This window comes from Photinus pyralis, unplaced genomic scaffold (genome assembly GCF_008802855.1).
Source record: "Photinus pyralis isolate 1611_PpyrPB1 unplaced genomic scaffold, Ppyr1.3 Ppyr1.4_LG5, whole genome shotgun sequence".
NCBI lineage: Eukaryota > Metazoa > Arthropoda > Insecta > Coleoptera > Lampyridae > Photinus > Photinus pyralis.
Window position 1 is genome coordinate 12,550,654 of NW_022170596.1, and position 15,589 is coordinate 12,566,242.

A 15,589-nucleotide genomic window follows, 5' to 3' on the forward strand; every position below is an offset into this window, starting at 1 on the left:
ACAGTTATTAGCATCCTTTAAAGAAAACCAGAAAATTCTGATTACTTCCGAAGATACATAGGCCAGTCAAATTAGGAAAAATAGCGGAAATAATTGAAAGAAAGCTGAAATTTTGTATAGAGGTACATTAGGGCTTGTATGCGAACATAGTAAAAGTCGGGACCAAAACTCCAATGGCTCGAGCCGCCATCTTGGAAAAAAGGTGCTCTAAATCACGTTTTCGCTGATATCTCGGTAACCGTGCATTCTAGTAAGTAAAGTTTTATATGAAAAAAGAAAGATAATAAAATTTTGTATAAAAAAGAAGGTACGCACTTTTTTTGTATTTTCGTTATTTACGTCGATACCTATTCCACATTGAATATAGAGCATAATCTTTTTTCAGATGCAGGTGGAGTATTTCGGCCCCGACTTTTAGTATGTTCGAATACCTCTAATACCAATTTTCAGCTTTCTTTCAATTACTTCCGCTATTCGTGGAAATTTGATCTAATTTAACTGTACTAACACCAGAAACACCGAAATTTGCCGATTTAGTTCATTTTTTGAACAAATAAAAAAAATAAAAAAAACACTTTCTCATGTTTTCGAGCTTTACAAGACACCATTGTGATATTTTGAATACCTTCCTACAACGTTTCGTTTCGTAGAAATCATCATCATCTTTATTTTTTATATGGCCAGTAAAAAAAGTACCCACTGAATTGAGTAGCGAGAATAGGTTACCTATTGGACAAATTTACCCACTCGAAAATTGAAAAGTTGTCCGATAGGTATTGTGTGCGGGTACACCATCTTGTTGAAACCAACAGTTTCCAACTTTTGTTTTTTTGTGCTGTATAGGTACCTATCATTGTATCCGTAATAAAAATGCTATACTCAATACAGTAGGCATAAGTATAGGGTACCTACCTACTTTTTTACGGGCAAAAAAATTAAGTTGATGATAATTTCATACCAAAACGAAACGTTGTATCAAAATATACCTATGCATGCAAATAATTTAACATCCATAAAATATAGATACATTACTATATTACCGTATTACCTACGTATTTTACACTTAGGCATGTACATACCTACATAATATTCCACAGTCTCAGTGTAGGAACATCAAAAACATGATTTTTATTAGATCTCTACTTTTTCATTTAATAGAAAGTGATAGGAAAATCGCGTAGTACCTGCCTAATTTCTGACAACAATAGCATTTTTATATGAATTTCTTATGTTACGATATAGGGGCGAGCTAGGGGTCTACCGAGGGATCTACTAAAACACTAAGGAAATCGACGTTTTGAAATAAAATTCTTCATTGAATTTGAAAATATTAAGACATGTAGGTATTATTTATCATGTAAAATATGAGGTAGGTAGATATTTGTAGCCGTAATTGTAACGATCAAATCTGATGTGTCTAAAGTAGGTACCTACAAATTATCGGGAATCGGATATATTAATACTTATAAGGTTCAAAAGTTTGGGAAATTTGCAGGTAATTTTAATTTCAGATGAGTAAGTTAGCGAGTTTAATTTCTGCATCTCTATGCGAGAACAAAAAAGAAAGCGTAAGCAGTAGTTATTAAGAAATAAAAACAATCAGGGAGACATTTTATTACTGGTGAAAGGGTAGGAGCGGAATGGAACAAGTGGTAATAAAATTAAAAACTATAGCACTGCCTATAAACACGAGTAGTCCATGAGTTGATATAGTGAAAAAGGCATGTGCTAACAGTAGTCCTGCCCGTAGGTGTGGTGTCTTTAAAGTCCTACCTCTTTGTAACCCGCCGAGATAACTTGTTCTCCCTCAAACTAGTAGCTTGAGAATAAAGGATCCCAATATGTGTTATTTTACCCGCCCAGGTGCACCGAAGTAAGGGGAAATATAAAAGGGGGAACTCCGGGGACACAAAAGCCTAGCATGCTGTCATCGAACTGTCTGAGAGGCAAGAGGGGATCATGCCACCAAAAAATGGCAGAATCACCGTCGTTGTGTTGGCGCCGTTGCATTCCTTGATAGCGTCTCGGCGGTGTGGTCAGTCGTATCAAACTACCGACACACAAAAGAACGTAACACGCACATTTTTACATGTTACACCCGTAACTACTAAACTTGAAGCATCCGCGTGTAAATCAATTACAGCAACAGCGTGAAACTTTACTCGGAACGCCTCGGAAAGTGGGAGCAACCAATCTCGATGCTCTTGCCGCGTATCAAACTAATCTTGTTAAATGTGAGTCAAAAGATTCTAAATATTCATTCTGTCAAAACATCTTGCTTCTGTTGTGGCGTGTAAACTACCTCACACCTTACGCAGTGAAAGTTCTAAGTGATCTAGTTTCGGAAGTTATCCCTTTACATTTCGCCCCTAACAATTTGATACCTTCACAGTCTAAGGACGGGAACCGATGTGCGCCACCGGCACCGCCAAAATGTCAATTACATACCTATGGATATCTCATTACTATAACCATTATTATCATAAACTCCTTCGTTCACATTTTAACATCAGAGATAATCTACAAATCCTTCCGATGTGTTAATGATTAATCGTCGCTCGCTGTGATCGCATTGTTGTTTAGTGTAAATAAATTTTCGGTAGACGCAATTAATTTATTGAGGTGATGTTGAACATTAGGTGATGGATGAAAATTGCACGATGAGGCCGTGCGCCACAGACTTTAGCATTGCCGCAATTATGTCGAGGCACGGAAGAGCTCGTACCTCCTCAAGATGTCGCGATCGCGATCCGCCGGATCCTATGTCGCCTCTTGGTAAGCAAATTTCCGTATTTTCGCATATACCTAATTAATTCAATTTTAAAATTACCTTGTGATTCCCGCTATGCGGTTCCACCCCTTATGTTAATTATGTATACCTACTTAAGGGTTATCAAACGGTCCAATAGCTTTTAATATAAGCACAATTGTCAGTGGGGTTTATTTTTCGTTCTGATGCAGCTCATGTTATACAAATGCAGCTAAAAGAAATTGCATAGGTATAGGTAGGCACACAATTAGAATGAACCAATAGTACCTACAAATTTCAGTGTGAATCAATGCTAAAATTAACGGCCTGTCCGAGTCATGCCATACCTACACTGCTTTATTCTTGGCAGGTGCCAGATTTTAAATTGATCTCGCATCATTTGTCGTATAGGTAATATACCCACTAAAAACTAATGGGGTTTGCTCATTATTTGCCACCTATTCCTTTAAACACTTAACATCAAATTAAATTAAATATCTACTATCTTATAATACCTATATACCAAACATGTAGGTACATATACCTACCTATACTACCTACCTATACACCTTAGGTAGGTATCTATATATAAAAATAATTGTACCTAAGTATATAGTAAGCATGATCGCAAATCCAAATAAAATTATCTAAAGAACGGATTTGGCACGCATTTTGAGCAAAATAACGCGTAATGTACCTACCTATACCTATACATTTAAAATGTATCTGAACCTAGAGGTAAGTTTCATATTATGCGGCCACGCCGATCTTAAGATATTCGAACTGTCTACCGTGGATGACATTTTACCCATGTAAAATACTTCCCTACCTACCTAGGTACGAATTTATAATTTGTGATGTAAGAAAACACCCCCACATATGTTGTTTAATAAAAGAGTTGGCACGACTAGCGTAATGCGACTAGTTTCAGGGATTTGGTATCTTCTGATGACTCCAATGTCTCAACGTCGTATCATCACCTTAAAATAGATTAAAAGATTAGAAATAAAAAACTATTCCTATTAGGTACCTAACTATTAAAAGTGAGGTTACAGCAGGGTAGTGCGTATTATCTTAAACACGATTAAAACTTCTTTTAAATAAAAACCCGAATCGTCGAAGAAGTCAGTCGCCGACGCAAATTAATAAGAAGGGAAAAATAAAGTTAAATAAAATAAAAATTTGCAAAATGTATCTACTTAGTTAGGTATATAAAGGGAAGATGAGGGCTGAAACCAAACGCGGAAGCAACTAATAAAAGACAGAGTTCTATATACTTAGTTGAGGTTTTGGCTAGAGATATTTCAATAAATTTAAAAATACCAACCCCGGTATCTTGGTATCAGTTCATTGCTGGGAAGCGTTTTATGAGCGTTCTCTTTCACTATATTTCCAAATTCGTTACAGTCTATGCTCTTTCCGCTGAAAACCTTTGAAAAGTCTGTTCAGAACAAGAAAATTGGAAGGTCATTGGTCATTTTTTCATAAATTGGTTTAAAGCAGCAAAATATAGCTATCAGAATTAAACCTTACCTATCTCTAGGTATAGGTATATTATTATCTTGAACAATCTATCCCCTATACTTACCTCGCTTTATATACATTTAATTAGAAAATTTTGCATATTTCACGTCACTTCCTTACACAGACTCTTACAATTTTTGAAGAAAATTATTCAAGAAGTTCATCTAGTTAAAACCAAGATGAAAGCTACTTCTCTGGAGAATTAGCTGCAAAAATTTTCCACTCGGTCACATTGGTGAAAGAGGTCGCAGCTTCAAAATCGTTATGTTCTAACATTAAAACATACAGGGCGCAAATTTTGTCTCGATATCAGATCATCCAAATTATTATTTTAAAAAAACGATATCTTCGAAACAATTTTTTTAAATAAGTTTTTTTATGGTAGGTATCCAAAATTATAAAAAGTTCGCACCAATCTACCTAGGTACCTATACTTTAAGTTTGTGGTCAAAGGGGGCATATATTTTTCAAATGGCATCCACTAGTTTTCATTACATATTTTAAAACAGTAAACTTTTTTGGATAGCAGCTTAAAAAACTTATGCTACATAGCTAAATTTAAGAGGAAAATTTAAATTAAAGAAAATAGTTAATTAATTCCATATAATTTTACTAGTTTGCTAACATGTTTGTTGTTGTCATATTAAACAAAGTTCCTTCTTTAATAATACCTCACGAAAAATAGTGCTTTTCATTAAAAGGGTGGCCCTCTTAGTTCTCTAGATCCCTCGATCCGCACGTCATTAGATATAATTCTTAAGCATGTAGATTTACTCAATTTTTTTGCTCTCACAAGTAGCAAAAGAATAACCCAAATTAGTGAAATTCCTTAACTTGAGGTTTTTTCTGAAATTTAATTGTGCAACATAAAGTTGTTTAGGCTGCTACATATTTAAAAAGTGGGCTCTTTAAATTGTTAAAAAAAATACGCTCCCCTTGACCATGCAGAAAGTACGCCACTGACCACAAATTTAAGGTAGGTACGGTACAGTCATTGACAAAAGTAATGATCCCCAAATAGGTAAATCCTTCAACATACTCAAGGAACATTTGAATATATTCTGCAACCTGGAAATGCGAACCAACATATTAAAGTATCTCCTCTTTGAAGAAACCGACGGAGCCCAATGTGATAGGCATGTTGGTTGCTTATGTTGCAGAGGTTCCTTATTACATTACTTCGGCAATGACCGTACGTAGATTGGTAGCAAACTTTTTCTAGTTTTGGATACAATAATAAGCTTCTTTAAGAAAACGTTGTTTGGAAGATATATTCAGTGTGCCACCCTTTCATCTTGTATATAAGATCAAACAATCTTAATTTCAAATCCTTCTAAATCACCATTTGCAAAGCACATCTTGACTCCTTGTCATTCCTTCTCTGATGATAACTATACAGATTTAAATGTACAACTTTGAAATAAAGGGTTAAAACTACCTATAAACAGTAGATGTAACGAAGTTCTTAATGCCAAATATAAGAACTTGCTCACATTCACTTAATTTTTAGTCGCTCCACGTCTATACCTTCAGACAATTCTTCGCGTAGGTAATAGGTATACGTATAGGTATACTTGGTTTAAAGATATCTACCCCTAGAACTATATCGTGAAATGAGCATTTTACAGTTCCATGATTCAAGAGATGGTCGCGAAATGAATGTCTGCTTTTGACATAGTGCTAAAAATAAATCGTAATTTCCTAGCAAAAGTAAAACAAAAACATCAATAATTAAATCCTCGAACGCGTTTCAACAGCAAAGCGGTCATCATCAGCGAACAACTGAATTTCAGTATGTAAGATGTTTTGACAGAATGAATATTTAGAATCTTTTCACTCACACTTCAGTTGTTCGCGGATGATGCTGTTGAAACGCGTTCGAGGTTTTAACACATTACTGTGGTTTATTGGTGTTTTTGTTTTACTTTTGCAAGTTCAACGACCACAAGTAGTACGTGCTTGAAAGCGGCTTGAAACCTTCTTCTGGGGGTACCCAAAATAATTCTGTACGGTTATAAGAGCTGATTTTGCTCCTTCGAATGGGCCCGGAATTCATTTCTATTTTTTACGTAGCATGCTAGAGGCTAGATTAAGAAGACCATTGGGGTCCATACGAGGCACTATGGTCAAATATCACCTGCACAAGATTGGACTTGTAGGGGAGCCACAGGTTTTGTGTTGAGGCAGAAAAAACTACCAAGCGTTGTCTGTCACTGTGATCAGAGACAGACATCAGTTCCTTGGCGAGTTATCTAGAACCGGGGGGGGGGGGGCAACTGAGGCTAAACAGGGTTCTATCCTTTATAAAGAGCAACGGGCTCTGAATCTAATTGTGCAAGAAGGGGGGGGGGGGGGGGACCTAGCAAGGGCCTTTGTTGCACTTAAGTGCTGTCTGATCTATATTTCCACTTGTTTTTTATTTTTTATTTTACATTTGACAGTGAAACAAACTGGAACCAATTTAAAGGAATTATTGTGCATAATGTTGTCTTGTACCTGTATCTCTTTTCCGAAATCGCCATGAAACCTTCAATTTTATTCTTAGGTATATAGGTACTTTGTCAGAAAATTTTAGTTTCCATCATGACATCCGCGACAGTATAGGTAACACTTTTTCTGCCGCCTATTACATTGGCAACGCCTGTTGAAAGTTCTAAGTAGGTAGGTATATCAAAATTGAAATGTTATATCTATCAAAATAGACGATTTCGGGAAAAATGTAATAGATACAAATCTCTGAAAACTCGTCGTCAGTAAAAGGATTCTATAACTTGACTCGGTCCCAAAGGAGCCTCGTGCATCAATATTTCCTCGCTTTTATGTACCTATATAACTATTCAGTGACAAAATATTAACGATATGCGCCCTGGACTGTAGGATAATCTCATTTTATCGCAATTTTTTTTACATTTGCTGCTTATAGTCAGCAAAATTCAAAATTATTAAGAAAAATTTTGAATAATAATGCTAACTAACGTTTATTCGATTGATGGCAATACGGTGTGGAACACAATATCAGTCAAATGTTCGCCACGGCCTCGGCGGCAGATCTCGTTCCATTTGTCTACATTTTCGATAACCTATAGCTTCCCCGGTGTTGATCGAGGGAATGATGGCCACTCTTGAATGGTGTTTGGGTTTCCCGCATACACTTTAAGCTTCAAATAACCCCAAAGAAAGAGGTTTTTCTACAATTTTAACGCGTGCAACGCTGCATGATTCAATTTGCCAATGGTTGAGAAACCAAATGTCAAAAAATAAGCAAAAGAATACGATGAGAGTAAGCCTGGTTAACACTTGATGTATACTCGACTTTTGACACCCTATAGAGTATAGATCAGATTGGGAAATGCAGTTTTCTTATTACCCTTAAGAGATTATCATTTTCCGAACAATTCAACCTTTCTATAATCCTCATAAGGTCCAGGGTTCTGTGTGGACAGGACGTTGTGAGGTTCGCAATTTAAATAGCTGTAAGTAAACATGCCAGACCTTATCATAGTTCTAGTTGTTATCATTCGTTGCTGATGCTGACAGTAGTTTATATCACTAAAAAATAATATAATCTTTTTTACCGTAATGAATGAAAAGTTAAATAAAGATGACATAAGTAATAAACAGAAACAGCCAACAGGTAATAATAACAAACGACAAAATGAAAAACAAACATCAATTGGGGTTTTGTTTTACCTGGGTATCGTTTGTCTTTATGTGATCCCACACATAACAGCCCAGTGGCGTTATATCTGAAGATCTAGGAGGCGAATGCCACGGCCCCAATCCACCTGTCTTCAAAAATGTTCTTCAAAGACATAGGTATAAGCATCATGGAACATGGATAGAAGGAGCCGGCGCTCCGTCATGTTGAAACAAGTTTTCTTGTCTCAAATAACGGTACAATACCATGTATTAACGTATTTATTTCAAGGCCTTCTAAACAAATTATGCATAACAGATAGGTAATAATTCATCAATGTATAATTTTTTTCGACATTTGAAAGTGAAAAAAAAAATTAAGCATATTTCATTTGTAAAAATTAGCTTTTTAAGATTCGAAGTTATTAAAGTTGACGCATTAGTTTTAAAACACTCTGTAGAAGGGAGATCAAAATTTAAATCATTGTCACATAGCATCAAGTCAGTACTGTCGATTTTGGAATACTTTTTGCATTTCATGTCAACGGAGTCATAGGTATAGGGCTCAAATGAATAGCAGTGAAAAGTCAAACATTTTGAAAAATATTGAATACCTTGAAAATCTTCGATGGTAGATGTAGCGAAATGTGGTAACAAACGACGTTGATTTTCATGTAGATTCTAAAAATGCAATAAAATACAGGGTGTTCTGTTTAAAATAAAAAAGTTGCTATCGACATCCTGTACAATCGGATGTGAAACGATCATGATGTATTTTCTTTCGATAGATAAAAAAAAATCATGTTGGTATGCAAATGTTCAGATTTAACTTATCAATGAAAGCCTGAATACTTTTAAGTTTAGGCAACGGTTTGCGTGAAGCAGGCTGATGGTACCTACACCAATTTATTAAGGAGTGTATCTCACTTTGAGAAATTTTTCTATGATCGTGACGAAAGATATTCACTATGTACATATAGGTAACTGGTTTTTTTTGCGCGGAAACTATTAATTTTTTTCACCAAGCAATTAGCAACACAATGTTTTTATTGTAAACTGTGGCATTTTTAATGTAGTATCGGAAACAGTCTTTATTGAAACAGCCGCGCAGTAAGAAACTCGTTAAAAGGGATGGCAAGTATGCATACATATGTATACGTACTCTACTACTATAACTTTCTTCACGACATCGATTTGAACTGTTTTTATTGATATTGGATCATTTACTCTCATTACTAGAAGCTCGATAAACAAAATGATAAAAAGGAGGTCTCGCCAAATTATCGAACGGACTAGGAGACCATGGTACTCAGAACGTGGTGATTCTTTTCCTACGCTTGGAGGGTATAGATTTCGGTTAATTCCAGAATAAGCAGGGACTTATGTATTACCATTGCAGAAGGTCTGATTAAATAAGTGGTGAAAGGATTTATAGTTTATAGGGTAGTGGTTGAGGAAATGTGTTGCAACTCTCGATCCGTAAGCTGGAAATTTCGTAATAAAGAAACACATAAAGAATAGACAATTCGGGAAAATTATCGTTCACTAGTCACTACGAAAATCTCTGATTCGATGAAGATGATGCCACGATTTTTAGTACTTGATTTACCCCTCCCCAAGTCCCCGCCTCGGATTTGCACAACGTCTTTTCCGTACCTTATGTATTCTGGTACGAGGTTATTATAGCTCTTGGTAGTATTCTGAAAATCTGAACTAAGAATAATTACAGCTATTTGTTCATGCAAAATTGCTCTAATGCCCGATAAGCCAGCTTGCGGACTAACTGGTTGGTGCTAAATGTGTTGTCCTCTAGAATTGTGAACTGGCAGAAGTTTCAAATTTGCGTTACACCTTTCCACACGCCACCTCAAATACTTTTTCTTTTTTATTATACCTGAATCACAATCTCCGTTTTAAACACTCAAATGCGTGCGAAAAAGGGCCTTTAAAACACACGTGCTTTAAAGTTGCTAAGTAACGATACTTCAAGTATGACTTTTGAAACTGTCATCTGGATGAAATAAAAACTCCTCTTAGGTCGCTTTCTGTAAATGCAGAACATTTCTTTGGCTTTTGTATCTATCCTTTGGTTGAAGCTTTCACAAACGCGCGTAATTTAGGGTATGCTTCCAAATCTGTTCCACTTTTTAATCGCAGCATTGCTTTAAAGTTTTGAATGAATGCACCAAAATATAGAAGATTTAAATACCTTTGACATTTCTTCATATATGCCAGCATTATGGATGCATTTAAGACTGTATTCGTAAGTAACTTCCTATTCATCCATGGAAACAACTTTTCATATTCTTTATAATAGGCTTTACTGGAGTTGGATTTTACGCTTACCAACGTTTGTTTAGATATTATAACAATCGATTTAATGGGCGGTGTATTATCTTTTTCAACGGAAATCGTTTAATTCACAAAAACGATGATTTTTATAAGCAAACGTCAAGTGACATTTCCATGGCAATCGTGAAATTACGAACACCCAGCCCACTTAATTCGACATGTATTCGAGTATAACGTCAATATGACTTCATTGCATTTCCTATTTTTAAATTATACTGCAGGTATAATAAAAAATACTATAAGATACACGTGTATAATTAGTCTTTAAAGCACTTGCAACGTTAAAGGCACTCCGCTTTGCGTCGTGCCCTTAAACTCGTTGCGCGTGCTTTAAAGACTTGATTATACACTTGTATCTTAATATACTATTATTTTTGAAAAAAAGTGTAAGAAGCAAAAAAACAAAAGACGATCAGAAAACAAATTATTTTTTTTTAATAGAAAGGGTATTTTTCTGTAGGTAATGAGCTTGGAACTCGTCTTTACAATAATATCAAATAGGTTACAATTACCTAAATTAACCTAAATTAAAGCTACAGCTACAAGTAATTTTGTTACATGTCACGTGAAAAGCTCTCTTTTGTTTTTGTTTATATGTCCACAGTTACTGCGATTGGAGATGCAAAATCAATCACACTGTAGATCACATACCTACCTAATCCATGTGGTTTCGCAATTCCAAAATCAAGACAACCAGTAACCACGAATTTCTTTCCTGAAAACAAAATTGTGAATTAAGTAATGATGGTAAAAACTTTTTTAACTGTTGTATTAATTTGCACATTTACTCAGTACTTGCATAAATAAATAAACTTAATTTAATTTCCATTCTTTTAACATGCGAGAGCCTAATTGATTCACATGATGTTTACATTTCTCTTTTGCGGAAAATGCTACCTCGCTAATTAGCCAACTTCTTTACTTTTGCCGACAGGGAATTATTATAGCCCTCGTTTTACATCATTTTAAGGTCATTTACATGATCCAATGTTTATATCATACCCAATTAAAAAATCCTTACCCGTGACCAAACCAAAAAAGTTTGCATTTTAACTATTACAAATTCGCAGTTCGACTTAAATTATAATATCAGAATAGAAAAGAATACTCATCGTGCTTGGCTATAAATATGATAGTTAAAAGTTGCTTAAATAAAAAGACAATTAATCGTCAAGGTGTTGTTTTCTTTTAATTACCTTACCTTCCTACTAAAAACGTCCCTAACAAGTTCATTTTTCACACTAAACCTATCACTGTTCTGTTCTTAAATATAAAAAGGTTGAATTATGGCAACGTATGTGCCTATCTACCATTGCAAGTTTTGGTAGGGTCATTTACTAAAAAGGTGATCAACAACCGAAGTTGTTCAGAAACGATGTACCATCAGTTGTCACTGTATGTAAGCGGTAAACTTGCTTCCTACAATCCATGAACAAAACCATTTCGTGCACTGTTAAAGAAAACTCGAAAGGATTAACGCTTCAGTTATTGTATTGTATGATTTGGTGATTTTTAATTGATATTGGTACAATAAAAATCTCATGCTTGAAAAATTTATACTGTTCGTATAGAGAACCACAGTTAAAATTGGACGAAATTCAACTGAATTTTCCTGTCCTTTCTTGGAATGTGAATCAAGCTGTAATCACGAAAAATTGGGATTCTTTTAACTTTACATTCACAGGGTTAGAAAAAGAGTTTGCTGTACAGTATCTAATGAATCGAATTGATGCATCTGACGAATGTTTGTCGTTTTTTTTTTAAACAAAAGTGACAAATTTATCAATTCAGCTATGAAACTGGATAAAACTTTGGTACTTTTGATGATACTGAACCGATAATCTATCAACGAGATTAATACAGGAATATAACCAATGGTGTGCTCGTGAATATTTTGGTTAAAACCACAAAACTATAGTTCTATACGTACTGGCGTTGCGCATTCTTTGTCGGTGAAAACATCAATTAAAAAAATCCATAAACTCTAATAGATACATTCCTAATGTCTATAATTGCAATACACGGCGAAAGAGTTATTTGTATAGGTGTACACGGCATTCAGTGTATACCTTTCCCATTAAATTATCTATTAATATAGGTAGGTAATTGCAAATCAAGTTTTCAATAAAGATTAAAATATTTTAATTACGGCGGTAACTTGCTTATATCGTTATAACAATTTAATTGAGTGTTTGAGAAATCCGTACGCGAAGTTGCTTTATTCTTGTATATCGTTATTAGTGCTATAATGTTTTCTAAAGTATGTATAAAGTCAAATAATTAATCGAGTAACTGAGAAAGCGAATTTTAATTTTATTGTATTTTTATTACTGAAAGGAAGCTAATTGTTATAGAGATCCAGCTTGTGATTCACATTCCGTGCTTAAACACTCTTCCATCTACCGAATTTGTGTCAGTTTCGTCGATATAAAAAAAGGCATAAAGCCGTCGCCCTTATACCTAGTTATTGGCTAAAGTGTATTTTACAGAACCTTCCAAGCGTATTTTGCACGTATTTTGCAAAACATAGCGAAAGATGCTATAAGTAAATAATGTAATGGAACAGTGCTATCTGGACAATAATGACTGTTATTTTCACTTTGTGAGTACCCCGTTTCAACACTCTGTACATGATTTCACCTTTAATGTCAACTTGAAAAACAAACATTGAAAATTGTATGTTGTATAGGTACTCGTAGTATAGAGAACACAAATAAATTATAAAGAAATGAAAAAATTACTGCGAGTACCACTCGAGGTACCACTACAGGAAAAATAGCACATTTTGGAGGCAAAATATGTACATCAATGAAACTTTCTTTATAACTTTATATCTTGACACTAGAAATGAGGATCTGCGGAGTCCTATACCAAAATTTAGGGTTGTTATCGCTTTCCGGGGGTAATGAGCATAGGGAAAATTATTTGCATATTTTGTAAACTAGGCGAGTAAAGTATCATTTTCCGTGTATTTTTGGCGATGAAGCGAATAAGACTTTACCCCTAGCCTTACCCCTACCTATAGAATCAATATTTTGCGAGATATGAATGGTTTTTGTTGAAAACAGAAAATATGTCCCATTTTGACGACTCTAACCCTACTCTTCAAGATAAAATTTATTTCCCGCCCATTGTTGGACTTTATTGTATGCTCTGAAAGAGTGTTGAATCGTACTTGCTTAACACTTATTGTGTGCTTGCTTGATACAAAATCAATCTGCACGCTAAAATGACAGTCGCTACTAGATTCCATGTACCTACTCATAAATTTCCTCCATGACATGTTACATGATCTGAAGATTTGCGTCCTGGGGTACCACTGGGCTCTGCTTACTGTCTAAAAAACTGATCCCAGCATGTGAAGTGGTATTGTGCACCCTCCTCTTTCAAGTGAGCTGTACAAATACGTCCAATCACCTGTCGGCCCTGGCTACCACCTCTACCCACAACGTGTTGTTCGACTTTTGTTGTAACATCGTCATTGGTAACTGTACGCACTTTTCCAGGGGTCTTTCTCTCGGTAGAAGTGATGACTGATGCACAAAGAAACACGAGTTTAAAAAAATTCAATCACTGACACTCGCCCTCTTTTTGGTGGTATTTTTTGTATATGATTTTCTGCCATCACGGTGAATCAAGCCCCATCAAGACTGGTCTACCTCACCGAAATATGTGCTACCTACATCGACTTTTTCGAAGTACTTCAAACGATAGAATCAAATTGAAGATTCCTACCTTACCCACAAATGTTTAAAGCACAAACTTGCCAAAGTCGAGTTTCACGATTTATTCGTTTAAAAAAAGTTCTAAATCACTTTAAGATTGTTACAATACACACTTCATGTTTCAGAACCTAAGTGGTATTTGAAAGGGAAGTTAACATTTAAGGCAGGAACACATTTCTCTGATGTGTTGTGTTGTGTTGCAATGCAACGCAACGTTGCACACATCAGACAGCAGCATTTACATGCATTTTAAAGGAAGACGTGCACACTTATGTGATGCCATGTGACGCAACGCAATCTGTTGTATTGTGTTGCACTGAAAATCTCCAGCGACCAGATTTTCGATGCATCGCGCAGCAACACGACACACTGCAACATAGTCCATCAGTTGAATGTGCACGCGCTCCACGTTCTTTCAGGATAGATGAAGCTGTCTTAATTGAAAATGTGCCTAGTTTTCCGTGTAGGCTTTCAAATTGTTCCCTGTACATTCGAAAATACATATGAAAACGATCTTGGTTTTCATCTTTCTTCAACACATTCACCAACGTATGGTATTCCCCAAGTGTTTCTCTGTTGAGATTCATTTCGTGTACCCAAATCTTCCGAGATTTTGAAGTCGATGTACAGTAAACAACTGCGGCCGCACATTCTTCCAACTCTTCTTCATAGTCTTCCGACGAGCTCGACGTAATTTTGAGTACTGAAAATGCATATCGTCGTAGTCGTGGTACAGAGGTCATCAGACAAATGTGCACACGACACAATGCGTCATAGCACAACACATCAGAGCAATGTGTTCCTGCCTTTAGTCATATTATTGCTTTGGCACTGTGTCATTTACTTTTGTTCATAAACGGCTAAAGTAGGTCTATTTCTTTTTCTCTTGTAACCTAAATAAATTGAAGCGTTTGAAGTGAATTAGAGCGCTTTTAAAATTAGTACCGTCTGAGCTTATAATTGGTTGTTATTTCCCCGATTGTATTCGGGATACTTTTCACTGGGGAAAATTGATTTGTGGACAAAAAGTAGTGCAAAAACACCGTCTTGTTTGTAAAAAAATGCGAGGTCTAAAAAAGACAATCTGCAAAAGTAAGGTTATGTTAATAATAATTAATCATGTTGCACTACAACATTAAGGAATCAAGGAAACAATATAAATAAAATAACGAGCACTAGATCGAAAACCACCCTGTTCTATGACAAATTACTAATATTTAGGTTATGTTGAAGTATTCAAGGTAATATCCATAATTTGCGAAGTAGCATAGTAATAAATTATGAGAAAGAAAGAAGTATAGTACTCTGGATATTACCCTTATTTGAGACGTAGGTATACTGTTAAAATTATTCTCAAGGTATTTTCGATTGTCTGTAGTGTTTGGTACTTTTTCGCGTAGGTTTTCACAAAACTATGGACACGTAGGCTTTCGAAATGCCTCATAATTACGGTTATAATTGCTAATCAACTTTTTGTTTAAGATTAAACTACCTGAACTATGCAGGTGTAATTATCAAGCAATTTTCCGATAAATAATCTGAATTGTTCAATCACAGCATTCCATAAAATATGCAATAAATGTTGTACTTAGGTAGATGTAAG

At 35.3% G+C, this 15,589-nt stretch overlaps 1 protein-coding gene across 2 annotated transcripts in view; it reads left to right on the top strand.

Annotated features, from left to right (window-relative positions):
- Nucleotides 1-1,997: 1,997 nt before the first annotated feature.
- LOC116171458 (T-box transcription factor TBX20-like) overlaps nucleotides 1,998-15,589 on the top strand; it is a gene marked incomplete in the record, with an annotated part of 102,200 nt that continues 88,608 nt past the window's right edge. For both annotated transcript variants that reach the window (XM_031488316.1, XM_031488317.1), the window contains 1 exon segment: nucleotides 1,998-2,775. In XM_031488316.1, coding sequence (XP_031344176.1) covers nucleotides 2,643-2,775 — 133 coding nt within the window.